Raw genomic sequence first — 16,604 nt, forward strand, 5'->3', positions numbered from 1 at the left:
TAATGGTTTGATTTAAAATAATTGTTTAAAGGTGACTTGTTTACGCGAAGGTCGTAGGAAACGGTCTACGCGAAGGTCGTAGATTTTTACAAACAAAATTGTATGTGGATGCCTAAATGATAATATTTCATTAGATATAGTTTATAATACCAACAGGCGTTGACTGAGCAAGGGCATGCTACTTTGTTCCACCTTTTATTTAAGAGTGGTTGTATTATAATGAGTTAACTGGAAATATTGTTGGGCTCTCTGTTTTGACTCATCTTCTTCTTGGTAAGTTTTCAATGCAATATTCCGATTTTAATAATTTCTGGTCGACTTTTAAATTCCTTTACCGTTTCAAAAAATGAAGCAATTACCATAACTTGCTTGGTTTAAAGCAAACAAAATAAATTAAAAACATAGATAACACGATAACAACAACAGGATGTGTAATATACAATCATCATTAAAGCAAACGTTTGAAACCAAGCACTATGTTAGCAAAAGTAAGGGGCCATTGCACCATACACACACGCGCACGCACGGCGTAGAGCGCATGTGACGTAATAGTTGTTTAACACAAGCCCCTCCACAAAAAAGAGTGTCGACACTCGATACGACATGTAACGAAAACGCGCAAGACCGCGCCGAACCTAAAATGGCGACGTTAGCAAACACAACTACTTTTGGCCACCAGTTTTTAAACCAAGTTAAATTAAACAAATTTAAGCAATAACTGCCAATCAGGCACAAAATAAATTAACATTCAACGTGGTAAGTGTATGGGCAACGTATAAATAATTAAATTAACCCAAAATACAGAAGTCAGTGAACAATCGAGAAAACATTGTTGTGCAAAGAACAGAAATTGACGACGAAACACAGAAATAAAACAGTTAAACAAAACAAGACATAACGCATAGAATGTATTCAAGTCTGATTTGAATGATAACAACAAAGTGTATTAAAAGGGAAAAAACGAAACACAAAAACCTAACAAACAAGCCTATTATGTCACAGCGGCTGACAAACATTACCCCGTGGTCGTATATTAACCCGCTCCACCTGTTGCATACACGCACTAGCTAGCGGGAAATTGTTTTTCAATTAAATTGTCTGACTTCTCGTGACTATACCACGGACAAACTAAAGGCGTACCTATGTAAAAGTTCATTTGCAGCCATATACGAGAAAGCCTAACAACATTTGTTGTAACGACAGCTAGGTGCGCAGCCTGGCCGTGCGCCGTTCGCAACACCAGATGACCCCTTTGAAAACGCGCCTGCCCTACAGCCTGATGTCTTGCGAGACGACCCACCCTTGCATGTGCAACGAATGTTCTTGTTGAGCAATAAAAGGCAACGCTGGCGAATTACAACCAAGACCACAACGTCAGCAGCGACGGCAACGGTTTTTCTGTAAACCATAAATAACATACATAAGCCATACGTACACATTATGATGTCATAGCGACAATCACACATTAATTAGCAAAACAGTAGCCTACATACAGTCCTTAAAATAAATCCACATTAATCAGTCACATTTTACATTAAAATTGAATATTATTGCGCTGCCTTTGACAACTAAGGGGCCTGACTTTGTGCGCCAACAAAACAGCACAGCATGAATGATCGCTTTATTCCCAAACAATCTTGACCAAACGCAATACTTCCTTACCTTATGACGTAACCTAACAATATCCACATACAACGAAGTACATCAGACTTCGGATACGTCACACACATAATGGCGTCACTGTGACGTCATCAAACAATTATACAGGCCTTCAGAAAAACGCCATTTTGCGAAATATTCATTGTAGCGAGACTAAACTTCGTATATGACGTCATCATACATTCTAATGACGTCATACAAAAAATCGCTCTTCATTAACACAACTTTTTAACTCGCAAACAACGTTAACCCTGTGACGCGAAGAAACCAAACACATTCGTTGATTCCCTGCCGTAAAACATGAGTCGAGTACTAATCAACACAAACTTTAAGGCAAAACAGCCTCGTTTTGCCCAAAATCTTCACAATAATAGAAGTTTTCTCGACTTTTCTTTCTCTTCTGACATTGAAAAATATTAATAATGCAAAATAAATAATCAAAAACACTTTATTTTGTAATCGCTGTAATTTTGTAAAGTATTATGTTAAAACTTGTGATTGAAAGTGCCCAGTTGCAAACTTTGCTTGGTAAAACATTTTTTCGAAGCTACAGAGTGACATATTCAGTTGTTTTGAATGTTTAACACAGACAAATACCTTTTGAGCTTGTTTTTATTATTTCCTTTAGCAGGAGACAAAATAAATTTACAAACATGTTGTTACAACTGACAGCAATTTTCCTGTATTATACGTCACTGGTCAGTGGACAGCAGCAATGCAGTTACGTCACGGTTCCAGTGTGTGGTGATGACGTCACTGTCACACCTGGGAGTCTGATTAGTGGGAGGAGTGAAAAGGGCGTCGCTGGGCCACCAGGAAAAATGGGACCTAGGGGATTTACCGGACAAAAAGGGGATATCGGCGCCGTAGGGCTAAAAGGCGATGTTGGGCCGCCCGGCGAAGTGGGTTTACGGGGATTTCCCGGGTTAAAAGGCGATAAAGGGGCTGTTGGGCAAAAAGGAGAAGCCTTAGACTTGGAAGATTTCAAGCGAGAAATGAGAGAAAGACTTCGAGGTAAAACTGTTTTATGATTTAATTGTATTGTATTGGTTCTGTATTTATCTATTTGTCTTTCATATATTTTAATACGTTTGATTATCATTGGTTTTCAATTTCTAAATTGTCGATTGTTATTTTTGCGAAAAGATATAAAACATGAGAAGCTTAAGTCAGCTACGCAATCCTAAAAAAAGCTTCCAATCGGTTTTGCACAAGTTGGCTTTTTCGTTTTATGTGTTTGCTTCAATTTTCCAGAAATTGAAAATGTACTACCTGCTGTCAACTGCTCTACGTCGTCAGTGAACGGTTACCAGCGATTACGTGACAACAAGAAAGCGGTCTGTGACGAAGGCTGGACGGTAAATCAAACAACATGTAGGGCCTACGGAGAATTACAACAACCGTATATTTCCTGCATGACAGGTTTTTCAACGACGATTTAACGGAAGTGTGGATTTTAACCGAACCTGGCAGGAATATAAAGATGGATTCGGAAACATGGAAGGAGAATTCTGGCTCGGTGAACAAATAATTTTGTTTAAACGCGTAAATTGAATTTGACGAAAACTTTAAACAACCCAGGTTTGGATGAAATTCACGAGTTGACCAGTGGACAGAACTGCAAACTGAAAGTAAATATGACAGGTTTTGATGCCGCAACGGCTTACGCACAGTACAGGTATGATTTCTATTAATAAAATTACATGGCCATATGGTGGCGCTACAACTTTGCCATGTGATAGGTTATTGTGACAACCGAACTTCAAATTGGGCAGGAACTCGGCCGAGTGGTCGAGACCCACATACAGATGTAAAAAAAACTTGATCGGGTTCGAACCCCGTCAAAAAAAATCAAATATATCTGTATTGAAGAAAAAATGTTTTGTTGAAAAATACCTTATTTAAAAAAGTAAAAATACATTTTACCTTTATAACCCACTGTCAGTGGAAATATGTGTGCCAGACCAGGGGTCGGCAACCTTTTTGCGCTGTAGACCGGCATTGATACTCAAATTTTATCCCGGACCGGTCTTCACAAAACAGCCAATTTTAAGCAATAAAAGTTATTGCAAGATTAATGAAATAAAAAAATTAGCTTATTTCGTCGCAAGGAGGCGCTACCACCTAGGGAATTATTGACTAAAATTCACGGCCGGTCTGTTTCACAGTTTCGTCTTTATCACAGAAAATATGTAAGCTACTCGCATAAGTAATGCATCAAAAATGATGTCAAAGTTTTTCACGATTTTTTTGGAGCCGCTTATAATCAGTTCACCATATTACTGCTAAAAGGTAGAGGTATACCGAATAAGCGGTGTGCGAATTGATTAACAAATATTCGGTTTTACAAACACAAATTTTAGACGTAAAACGTGTATATTCTGGTTAATGGTTGCCACGCAATCTTTCAAACTAAGCAACAACTAATATCGCTTTATTATTTTCAAACATTATCGTTTTTATATCTTTGGTCCACAAACAACAAACCTTCTGGTCAGTTCGCCCCATAAAGTTTTGTTGCAACAAGGACAAAATTCAATATATAAGCTATTGCTGCCAGACATAGTATCAAGTTTAAAGAGCTCTTCTGGCAAATGTATTTTTATTCCGACGTTTCGACGTCCTATACAGGTCGTCTTCATCAGGGTTTTTTTCCTTTGTTTATCGTGCACTGTACTAGTCGCATTCAGTGTTATTTACCCTGATGAAGACGTCCTGTAAAGGACGTCGAAACGTCGGAATAAAATCACATTTGCCAGAAGAGCTTTTCAAAGGACAAAATTCCATCATCTATATCCTTTGTGAAATCATTTCACATTCGAAATCATTGTTATTTCGCAAACAAGTCTTTGTACAAAACATGTTAAGTAAACCGTCATGTAAAGTTGTAAAAAAATTAAAACAGTGAAAACCAAGTAGAGAAATTAAATTACGTTTTAGTCATCAATTTAAAACCTTTCCTTTGCAGAACGAATCTTTGAAATTATCCTATGTTTTAATTTATTAATGATTATCCCGTTATTTGTCTGTTCAATAACTACACGGCCCTGAAATGTTTGTTTCCAAAACGAATGTATTTTAATTTGCAAGGAAAATTACATTTGAGTTTTTCCACTCTAAGCACCTCGAGCAAACATATTCCAACTATTCTTTTGTTTTCACAACTGGAAATCGTTTTCTATTTTGCAAGTAAAAAAAAAACAATCAGGTTTTGTAAAAGTCATCACTGAACCGATTGGCCTGAAATCAGCCCCTACGAGATACGGGTGCAACCGGTGCTCCGCGCCAGGACCCATGACAGTCCAATGGGGTCATAAATACAAAAACTAAAATGAACAGTTACGTGTAAACTTGTATTGTTTCTATGAAGTCGCCAAGTGTTGGTGTAGTTCTCCAGTATATCATTTTGATTCTCTTTTAATACAAATACGGGCCAATCTAGTTCCGACTAGTGTGCGAGTAGAGCCCATAAAATGCGTTGTACCAGGACATGTTATTGCTCTCCAGGGCCTTGCCTAACATTTTGAAACAAACAATGAGCATCAAATCTACTTTGTTAATTTTTTTTAGCGCATTACAAGTTTTACAATCCACAACTTAAGATACATTTTTGTAACATGTGAAAATTTAAATTGGTTTAAAACAGGGAGTGGAACCGCTTGTTATACGGGTTCAGGTTCGGGTTCACTTTTTTTGGAGTTCGGTTTGCGGTTTGTAAACCGGTTTAAATTCCGTTTTCATTAACTTAGTTCCACCTATAATTCGTCATTTTTGAAACGCCCTGTAGCGCCTATCTTGCGTATTATTTAGTACAGGGGTGGGCAAACTTTTCAGTACAAGGGCCGCATTCAAAAGTTCTCAATTTTATGGGGCCGCATAGTATATTAACCAAAATATAAACATAGCATGTTTCCAGCTAAATACAAATACGTTTGTTGCAACTTCATTGGTCGTACAGACATTGGTTGAAACGCATTAATTGCAATTGTTATAAAATGAACAGGCATTTATTGCAACGTAGGCTACACGAAGTATTTTTTTAAGTTTCTTGCGCCAACAGTAAACAATAAAAGTTCCTTCTGTATCCATCTTTAGGTGTTGTGCGGGTAACGTCCGTTTGCGAAGTACTGCCACGGCCTAAACTTGATCCAAAGTGACCAAAGTTTTGGCGTCAACAGTGCAAAGTAGGCTGGATTTGAAAACGTAAATCGCTTTTGCTTTTATTCTCCGCTGTAACAAAATATCAAAACTAAATCATCGTAAAAATCGTTGATTCGGCAAATCGTCTATTCAGTTTACGCACATTTGTTTTTGAAACAGAACGAAGAAATGGTGTGAAGTAACTATCAGCAAAATACTTTGGCAGAACCTATAGGCATGTAAAAGTATCTAATCGTATGGGTACAGATACTAAACATGGTATAGGTATGGGCGAGTCCCACTCTGGTATTTTTGAAAACTCTACGCCTGTGCTCATAATACCATTTAGCGTTTGCTTTCTCTTTTAAATTTACAAACATTTGACGGGCCGCATGAACTTTGCCCACCCCTCCATTAACGTGTCGTTTATCATATTTCAAATTTAAGCAATGTATTTTAAACAAAGCTACAAACGATCTAAATATTCTATCAGCAAACAAAAAGGTAATTCGCCATCATCTACCGCTTGCATTAAACACCTGGTTAACACAAAACGAAAGGTAGGACGTGCCGTGGCAGGTTTTAGGCTGCATAGTTTCCCTTGGATCAAACTTTTCCGCATAAGAAACGAATCCATCTTCGACATAAAGCTTCAGTACATTGTTTGAAATCAATAAAAATTCTGGTGGCGATTACAAAAAATAATACAGGCTGCGTTTTTACCGGTTCGGTTCGGTTCAGGTTTATTGAATTTAACCGCTCAAACCGGTTCGCGGGTTCGGGTTCAGTTCCGGGTCGACTCCCAGCGTTAAACTAAAAACAAAAACATAAAGGAAAGCGAAAAGTGTGTCCTGGGACACCCAAAATAAACAGAAAAACACCAACAATGTGTTTTGTTTTCGCAGTTCGTTTGCAATCGACGACGAATCAGACAATTATCGTTTACATGTTTCTGGCTTCAGTGGAACGGCTGGTGACAGTTTGGCATATAGCAACGGAAGGCAATTCACCACCAAAGATCGGGATAATGATCGGTAAATACAGTTTATGTTCATAAGTATAAAAAATATTTCCGCATTGTCAAACGAACAAGATTTTTTTGTTACATTGCAAATTTCTTTTATGACGTCACATTGCAAGACAAAAACAATTGTGCAAAATTAATTACACAGAAAACATATAAACTACAGGAAAAATACAATGATCAAAATGCAAATTAATTTTTGTTTAATTTTAAAAAAAAACTGAGTAAACGACTCACTCGTATGTTTAATAATCTTTTTAAAAACCGTTTATTAAAAAAATCAAAAAAATCCAAAAATAAATTCATTTGGGTAGTAAGTGTGTGACGTCATAAAACCATCAAAACAGCCTGTGTGACGTCACAACTGATAAGTAATGGCGCTATTGGTTGAAATACACGATTAAATATTCCACCATGTGTTTGTGCAGTTTGTATCGAGGTTAAGTTTTATTGGAATATTACATTGTGACACAGGAGGAGTGGAGTCAACTGTGCACTTTATTTCGGCGATGACGGTGGATGGTGGTATGATGGTTGTTCCCATTCTAAACTCAACGCTGAATGGGGAAGATCAGGAGGTTACGGCCACAACATGATCTGGTATCACTGGAAAGGAGAATATGAAGCGATTAAAGAATCAACGATGATGTTTAAATGCGAATAAAATCAACATTTCTCTTCCAAAGATAAAAACACGGACTTTTATTAATTTTCCCGTATCGGTGTAAATTATGTAAATACAATTACCCTGTTGAATTAAGTGTAAATGTTGCTGATCTTAAAATTCGCTTAATTCTACTTTTTAACCGTTAGTGATTAGGATGTAACAAAAAAACAACGAAGTTTTTTTCTCCAAAAGTTATTTAACTGAATTTCGTGCAAATTAATTTGAATGTTAAAAAAATGTGCAGATAAACCGTGGTATTATTAGTAACAATTAAAACATGTGTAAAAATTGTGCATTAAAAACCTTGATTTGATTTTGTGAATACAATACACGGCTTAATCAGCAAGTGTTAAATTGTGTTACGAGCTTTCCATTTTAGATAGCAAAGACAGAATAAGCAGAAGTTAAGAAAATTTCAACTTACTGCACACAAATGACGTAGCGCTGGCAAAGTTAGAAATCGCCATGGAAACTATAGTTAGATGTCGAGTCACCTTCAATCGGTTGCCCTAGTAACAGAGAAAAGTTGAGTCACGTTGTTGCCATGGTTACGAAAGTTGAAACCTACTTTGTCACTCTTTTGTCATGGAAACAAATGCAAAGCACGATTTGCTTCTCACACCGTTGCCATGGTAACTTCCTTTTTTCCTCGGTTGTCCTAGCAACAAACGGTGAACCGTTATTTCTAACTCGGTCGTCATGGCAACGGAAGTGGCGCGTGTGCTGTGGTTGACTTCCGTACCAACGTAGCACATGTCTTTTATCTCTCGGATTGAGGAACGAACAACAAATCGTGCCAGGAAAGATCGGAAAACATCGGATTGCTCCGGATATCTTCGGAAAATGAGAATAAGTTTGTGAGGTGACAAACGTATTTCCCACGTTATGGTTGGACAATGTTGGAATTAAAACATTGGTTAAAATGTAAGAAATTGGCACAAATATTCAGGTATATTGTGATGTAAAAGACCGAAATTGTTTTGTTTGATAAACCATCTCATGTTTCCCTATTGCAGCGGTTCTCAAAGCGGGCCCACGGCCGCCAAAGGGGGTCACGAGTTGTTTGCAGGGAAGGCATGCGTGTGGGGTCGTAAGAAAAAGCAAAAAAAAATACGCCATTTTTCTTGAGACGTAGCCTTTTTTTGAAAAGGCTTTTCCAACGTAAATCACAGAATTGCGTTTGTGTTGCAAATATTTTCTCCACTTAACTTGCTTGAAGCTGAATAAATTACTAAACTATTATAAACTTCAGCGATTTTGTTACTAACGCTGATTTGCCGTTACTTGTTATGATGCTAAACACAAACAACTCCCACATATGTGATCATTGTATACCGGTTGCTTGTTTCAAGAAATTAATACTTATATGCTAATAGATTGTAAACATAACTTTATCTAAACTCAGACTTATCATTATACGATGTTCAGAGGATTTTGTGTCGAGTACCGATCATCAAAAACCGCGGTGCTCGGTAACTATCCCTGATAAATAATGCCAAGTTGTACTTTATTTTAAAATACCTTTTGAGCCTGCTCGATCGCTGGAATCTTTAGTTAGCAAATGTCGAATCAATTTCACTGTATCGCCTAAAAAACAAAATGACTGGTAAAATAATTTTAAAAAAAATTATTAAAACAACGAACCAAGACTTTCAACCAATCGTAAGCTGGTGACGTCAGAATCATGACGTGTTCTTTAAACTTTAGCCAAGAATAAATCAAGTGCATTTGCGGTTGCAGGACGAAAGCGAGTTTGCATTTCGTTTATATGCCGCGAATCAGCCGCGCCAACAGAAAGTTAAATCACGTTGGCTACCTCGAACTGGCGAAGCCAATTTGGGGAAACGTCACTCCGCAAAACTGTGCAATTTGTCAAAGCAATGAACGTCTTCAAACTTACAGAGTCTGTCTGTTTATCTGCTGGGGTCGCTTGTTGTGCAGCAGGACTTCCAGGCGGCGAACCAACCACTTCCTCCATCTTGGAAATCTACACAAATAAACTAACTTAAAAAAAACACATTAACCAAATTAACTCCAAAAATATCTGGTGTTTAGCTACAGTGATTATTATCAGAATTATCAAACTATATGTAGAAAGAGAATTTTTAAATTGTGTCACTAAATACACATTTTTGCTGAGTCATCTGATGACCAAATGCAGTTGTGCATGACAAAGTCCAATTTTAATTAATTTTCTACCAAAATCAGCCCCAACTGAACGAAACAAAACTTTACATGGAAAGTGCTACTTTATAGTAATTTAAGATGCATGGGGCTACGTCTCTTTCAAGTGCAGAAAAAAATAGTGGCTTATGGTAAATTGGAGACAAAAGTGTTAAGTGAATAAAAAGCAAAAAGCACATAAACTTCCTACATGATATGTTTTCAAAGAAGAATGTTTTATACACCAACTACTGCTTCAATGTATTGCTGATCATTGAATAAGTTGTTGTCCAGAATATTAAGACTGAAGCATGTAGCAACCACATGAAATATATATCTACCATATACAGGATAAGAATCAATATTTTATCACAGGTTTGCAACAACATGCTTAGACCTGACATGAATGTGTTTGTGTGTTGCAATTACATTAACTAACACAGATCACGATATCTTTATCTCAGTTTTGATGGAAGCTGTCATTTCTCAAAACATTTTACTCTTACTTGTCTTTATTACCTATCACACACAAATGAGAAAATCCTACCTCAAAGAAAAACAAAAAAACAGTCCATGGATATTTTGTTTCTTCTAAATTTTCTTCTGAAGAAATTAGTAATTATCCATTAATGTTTTTCTCAATGAATGCTAGTTTGAAATCCATAATCCTAATGCAATAAAACAGTATATATGTACATACCAATAACAAACCCATAAACCAATAACAAACCCACAATATAGCAAGTGAGAAAATATGTTAAAAATTGCTCATCTAAAACAGAATCAGTCGAGTCCATCCTTCTCCTTTAGTTTCTCAACACATCCCTCCAATGCTAGTTTCAGTTTCCGTCAAAGTCTAAACATAATTAAAGATAAATTTTATTGTGTGTTTTAAAACAATGCTTTACTATAAGTTAGAGTTTCACAAAATGTGGCATTACAGCAGCTTGTCCCTGTCAAGATAAAAGTTTATGCAGTCAGAGCATCTTTTAAAATGTACATACTGGCAACTGTGATATAAATATAATAGACCATGTATAGATGCAATTCCTTTTGTTGCTTTTGGCTGCTTCTCAGGGACTTAAAAATATACATACTACAAGTTTAGAAGATATTGGAGCCTAGCTGCTAGACTGTTTGTATGCATGTTGTTTAAAAACAATCCATAGTCTTAACATGTTACCAATGTAAATAGTGATGTGACAAACTGTCAGAAGCAAGTGGTTATGTTAAAACTTTGGAAAAATTAGACACCAATCTGTACTTTTATGCACCAGTGAATGGGATATTGGGAGACAATTCTATTTCTTTAACTTGTAATTTACATACAAAACCATTGGCACAATGGTGGACGTTGTTAAATAGGGACCTGTGATGTGGGAGCCTGCCTTGTATGCTGCACTCTTACAGGGTTTATAGAGTCTGTCTGTTTATCTACTGGGGTCGCTTGTTGTGCAGCAGGACTTCCAGGCGGCGAACCAATCACTTCCTCTATCTTGGGAACCTTTAAGAATGTAAACAAACTTGAATAAACTCCACAATATTTAGTGTAAATCTAATTATCAAAGTATACGCAGCAAGATATTTTAAGTTGTGTCACTAAATACTCATTTTTGCTGAGTCATCTTATGTTTTATAGCTTGGTGACGAAATGCAGTTGTGCATGACAATGCTGGAATTAATTCGAACATTTACTCAAAAATTGCCTCTTGCTTACTTGATAGTAATTTTTAGTCTAGAAAATTACTTTAAGTCTAGAAAAATTAATGGCTTATGTTAAACTGGAGGCAAAAGCATTAAGTGAATAAAAAACAAAAAGCACATAAACTTCCAACACCATATGTTTTTAAAGAGAGATGTTTTATATACCAACTACTGCTTCAATGTATTGCTGATCATAGAATAAAATGTTGTCGAGCATACTGAAGCATGTAGCAACCACATCAATTTATATATCTACCATATACAGGATAAGAATCAATTTTTTATTAGAGATTGGAACAACATGCTTCAAGGCCTGACATAAATTTGTTTGTGTGTTGCAAATACATTTACTAACACAGATCAGTATATTTTACCTCAGTTTTGATGGAAGCTGTCATTTCTCAAAACATTTTACTCTTACTTGCCCTATTACCTATCACACACAAATGAGAAAATCCTACCTCAGCAAAAACCAGTCCATAGATGTTTTGTTTCTTCTGAATTTGCCAATTGGGTTGTTTGTGGTTTAATATTAATCTCTTCATGATCTACTCCACTCTTTTCCAGCAAAGCATCAAAGGATCGAAGCAGATGGAAAACCTAAGCATTGCAACAATTATAGCAAAAATACCTTTTTATCAATCTTTTACATTACTCAAGTGGATATAAACAGGTTTAAATGACATGGCCCTTCATTTTACTGATTATCTCTATTAAAAGTGTTTCACAAGATACTTATTTTTGCTGAGTCAACTTATGTTTTATAGCTAAAATACCACAACAAATGCCTGGGCTTCAAAAGTAGAGTTCCAGGCTTAGAAAGTGAATATTGAACCTTATTCTAAACATACCTCATGTTTGCAAACTAAATGGTACAAATGCTTCATTAGAGTTTTTAGAGCTTAAATATGTAAAAAAATGCTCACCTAAACAACAGAATCAGTCGAGTACATCCTGATGACTTTTCTCCCATAAATTCTGTATGTGTTTGATAACCAAGTCGACCATCAGAGCAACAAAACAGTTGTAACAAACATTCACATCTCTCCATCAGTTTCTCAACACATCCCTCCAATGGTAGTTTCAGTTTCGATCAAGTTCTAAAATTAAACATATTAAATTATAATGTGTGTATAAAACACCAAAATAGATTCCAATACATTGTTTTTTCAACTTTGTTGAGCTTGCAGACCGATAACATTTTTAACCAAGATTTACAGGACTGTGATTAAACAGATCTCTTTGTTGTTTTCGTTTTACTGTTTTAAGTCTTAATTTTCATCTGTCATGTGAAATTGGAAATATTCTGTCTGAAACTTTTCAAAAAACCTGATGCACCAGCAGATGAAAAACATAATCTCATGAAGCTTAATGACTGTTATGTTTCACAACCCACAAATAATTAATCAATATTAACCTTTTTTGCAGTCCGTCCACTGATTTGTTTATTGTTGTTATTTTGGTAACATCCACAGATTCTCGACTACCTCCATAAAAAGCTTTTTCTGTGGCACTGGAACGAATATGGTGATGAAGAAACTTAAATTTTGTATTGACAAGTTATATAACATTCAGGTGAAGGTAATCCAAATGGGTCAGAGATGCCAAAAGTTGGCAGTGATCCAAGAACTGACCAAACAAGGAAGTTTATTACCTGTTTAACAATAAAACTTGTTAATATTTTACAAGGCAAAGAAGACAATATCAGATAAGCAAAGATTACAATATTTTTCTACAAAAAGTAAATAAAATCCTAAATTCAATTTGACACTATGACAGATATTAAAATATAAGTTACAGTTGTTCTTTACAAGCTTGCTAGAAAGCCACGATGAATTTTGAATCCCTTTAATTCAATGCTTTACTATAAGCTAGAGTTTAACAAAATGTGGCAATACAGCAGCTTGTCCCTTATGGATAAAAATTGTTGCAACCAGAGCATCTTTTAAAATGTACATACCGACTACTGTGACACAATAAACCATGTATTGATACAATTGCCTTTGTGACTTTTGCTTCTTTAGTAACAAATTTTAGGGGCTCAAAAATATACATATTGCATGCTTAGAAGATATAGGAACCGAGCGGCTAGACTGTTTGTATGCATGTTGTTTAAAAGCAATCCACAGTCTTAACATGTAACAATGTAAATAGTGATGTGAAAAACTGCTAGAAGTGGATGCAATTACACAACAATCTGTACTTTTATGCACAGTGAATGGGATATTATGGAATAAATATCATTTCCTTAAAACTGTAATTTACACAAAAACCACTGGTGGCCCTTGTTGAAATAGGGACCTGTGATGTGCATGTGGGCATATATAGCTAAAAGGTTGTGCATCCCTGCTCTATCTACATACCTGCACATGTAGGAGAAACATTGCGTTGTTGCAATTCCATGGATACACTGCGTGAATTGCATTGATGAAACATTTTGTCGAGGAACCTGCGTCATATAAAAAGATGTATATGTGAATGAGTGACAGAGATTTACAAATGTTTGTATGATAAGGTGTGGAATATAACACTAAATTCTCCCTCTGCCCTCGTAGACCAACATTATATATATATTACAGCTGTCGCCAAATATATGCAACATATTTCATTGTGATACAAAATAACCAAAAACCTTGCAACTCTATACCAACAAGAAAATAGCCCTATCAAATGGGTGAATATCTAATGGGTAAGCCTCTCCCATTATTTGAGTATGCCTTATACCTGAGAATAGGACTACGTTTTGTCATGTACAATACACAGCTAACAATGTATTGACAAACCAATACATAACGAACACCATTGTTTTAATCGGCGATTGTCTCACAGCCAATGAATTGTTCACATTCATTACAATTATAAAACAGCCTGAAGCAGTTTTGGAATTTAAACAATTGCAAAATGGTTTAAAGCAAACATTTTTTTGGTGATATTCAAAGTGGCATTATTGCACACAAACAAGCAATCATTTTCATTTGTAATAGTAGCAGAAGACCCTGGTAGTAAAAATGCTTATATATATATCTAAAAACATTTCAAAGTTGGCACCTATGACTGTAGGCCTTTATATGTTTTGCATTTTTTCAAACATTAAATCTTAACGGAACCAATAAAAATGCAGTCCTTATTTTTGTGATGGCCACAATAGGATTTGAAAACATACTGATAACTACATGAGATAGCAGCTATATATGGCATGCCCAAAAGGACAAATTTGTCACATTTGACTTTGGTTTGATGCAAATACAGTTTGATGCATTGAACCTGGAGCAACTAGCACTCAGTGAGAAATTTCAATAACAAACTCATTTCAGATTTTGAGCACAATGAATTTCTCACTTTAGCCCTGTTATGTCACAATTGACAATTTGATAAACCAATATGAAGGTTACAAAAGCTCACAGTAAAATAAAGTATATGTGTGTTTACAGGTTAACAATACTGTCATTACCAAGCTAGGAAACCATCAGCAGTTTTAACACTGAGGCCCACTGTCCCTTACCTAGAGCTTAAAATCATTCTAGCATCCAATTTAAGTATCAGACTGTGTTACTCATTACGTAGAATGCAAAGTAAAGTAATGTATATTGCTGAATGCCCTTTATTTGAAGTGACAAATGCAATTTTTCATTGGAAATGGCAACATCAATCCAAGTTTTGCGAAAGTAAATATTCAGCCTAATGAACTGCAAGTCGTATGTAATGAACCAAATAACGTCAACAGGCCCATTATCATTAAAAAATATTTAAATGTATAAGAACCAATCTACATATATAAGTTGTGGTATTTGAGCAGCAACATACCACCTGTCTACTTCAAAGTTCGTGACATAACCCTGGGACAAAATATCAAAAAAACTAGATGCCAATGACCAACAAAATAACAAACCAAATATTTTAACTGAAGTGAACTAGGCAATCTCTTGCCACCAGCTGTACTGATGAGACCTTATGGTCAAAACTTAATGTTTTAACACAGGTTAAGTAGAAAAATATGAACATACCTTTTCTAAAAACAGTTAAAAACTAACATGGTAAGTTGTTTACCTCAAAACAGTGTCAGAAAGTTGAGATGGCTTCACATAAGTATTAAATCCATATGTGCAGAGCAGAGACATTTGGCTTAATCCACGATTTATCCAACATAGTAGAGTTCTTGCAATATAGATTAGGATCAGTAAAAACTAACCTATTTTTTGTTCAATGGGTAGCTGTGGAAAAGAAAATAAGTAACAATTATTTAATACACAAAAAAAAGGTGAATAAATAATTTTGTTTCACATCATTTTTCGCTACAAATACCGTAACAACAATAACACAGTAACAAATACAGCACAACCTGTTTTCTGAAATACAGTTTACTGAACCAGTCGGAACCGATGCGGATTAATTCGTCTTCAATTTTATTGTTGGCAAATAATGGTAAGAGATTTTTCACGGGTAATCCCCAAATTCTGCCGCGCAAATGAAATAAACTTGCACAGATAATTGTCTATCTGTGATATCATAATAGGGCAAATAAATAATGCTTTGTACTTTAAAAATTAGGCCCAAAATGGTGTACATTAAAAAGTAGTAGGCGGTTTATTTTCGTAAAAAAATATTTTCTAATTTGAATTCGAACTCAACCGTCGACGATGCGCGCTTAAACCAAAAACGTTTTCGCAACGTTTTTTCACCATGAGGTTTTTGTTTTGCGTTGGATGCTCGATGTTACGCGTGTTTTACTTAAGTTTTCTTTAGGTAAAGTAAACAAAAGTAATAAACTGTTTGTAAAGAATAAAAACATTCAATACCTAATGTAAAAATGGTATTAAAAATCTTAAATGCATCTATTTATGTGTTTGTTTGCAGATTTTTGTATATCTGCGAAGTGTCCATCTTGCATTCATTCATCGTCAATCAACCAACATCTCTCAACTTCAAATATTTAATTGTATGTAAACATATGAGTCTGTCGTGGGTTAACTGGGTTTGCGGAACTGATAGGCCTAACTTAGGTTAACTGGCGCTAGGGTGAGTGACCTATTCTTTGCCGAGGTTGACTCGTGAAGGAAGTCTTCCTCGGTGGTCAAAGAAGGGTCCAAGTCTGTAGGAGTGCTACTATGTCAGAAAGTTGGCGCTAGGGCTACAGCTAGAGTAGCGCTCGTTAACTAAGGTTAGGTTAGGTAACATAGGTGGGGTACGTTTGGGATTGGCGCGCCACTTAAGGAATTTAGCTTAGATCGTTTTCTAGCTAGGTGTGGC

At 35.8% G+C, this 16,604-nt stretch overlaps 1 protein-coding gene and 1 long non-coding RNA gene across 7 annotated transcripts; one reads left to right on the forward strand and one right to left on the reverse strand.

Moving 5' to 3' along the window:
- Nucleotides 1-338: 338 nt before the first annotated feature.
- On the forward strand, nucleotides 339-6,837 carry LOC145228722 (uncharacterized). The gene is made up of 5 exons (XM_080093964.1): nucleotides 339-2,673; nucleotides 2,914-3,017; nucleotides 3,082-3,178; nucleotides 3,241-3,337; nucleotides 6,705-6,837. Exons 1-5 carry the CDS (start codon nucleotides 2,313-2,315, stop codon nucleotides 6,835-6,837), a joined length of 792 nt encoding a protein of 263 aa, XP_079950090.1. The 5' UTR covers nucleotides 339-2,312.
- On the reverse strand, nucleotides 6,368-15,564 carry LOC145228673 (uncharacterized). 6 transcript variants are annotated; one of them, XR_013860153.1, is made up of 8 exons: nucleotides 15,405-15,564; nucleotides 13,721-13,806; nucleotides 12,775-12,870; nucleotides 9,391-9,477; nucleotides 9,012-9,077; nucleotides 8,059-8,148; nucleotides 7,915-7,999; nucleotides 6,368-7,429 (listed from the first exon to the last, which is right to left on the reverse strand). It is a non-coding gene; the product is annotated as an uncharacterized LOC145228673 (long non-coding RNA). The 6 variants fall into 5 exon arrangements; XR_013860151.1 differs by having other exon boundaries at nucleotides 8,059-8,324; XR_013860152.1 differs by having other exon boundaries at nucleotides 8,059-8,324; nucleotides 15,362-15,416.
- Between the last annotated feature and the right edge of the window lie 1,040 nt (nucleotides 15,565-16,604).

This window comes from Phallusia mammillata, chromosome 5 (genome assembly GCF_965637545.1).
Source record: "Phallusia mammillata chromosome 5, kaPhaMamm4.hap1.1, whole genome shotgun sequence".
Classification (NCBI taxonomy): Eukaryota; Metazoa; Chordata; class Ascidiacea; order Phlebobranchia; family Ascidiidae; genus Phallusia; species Phallusia mammillata.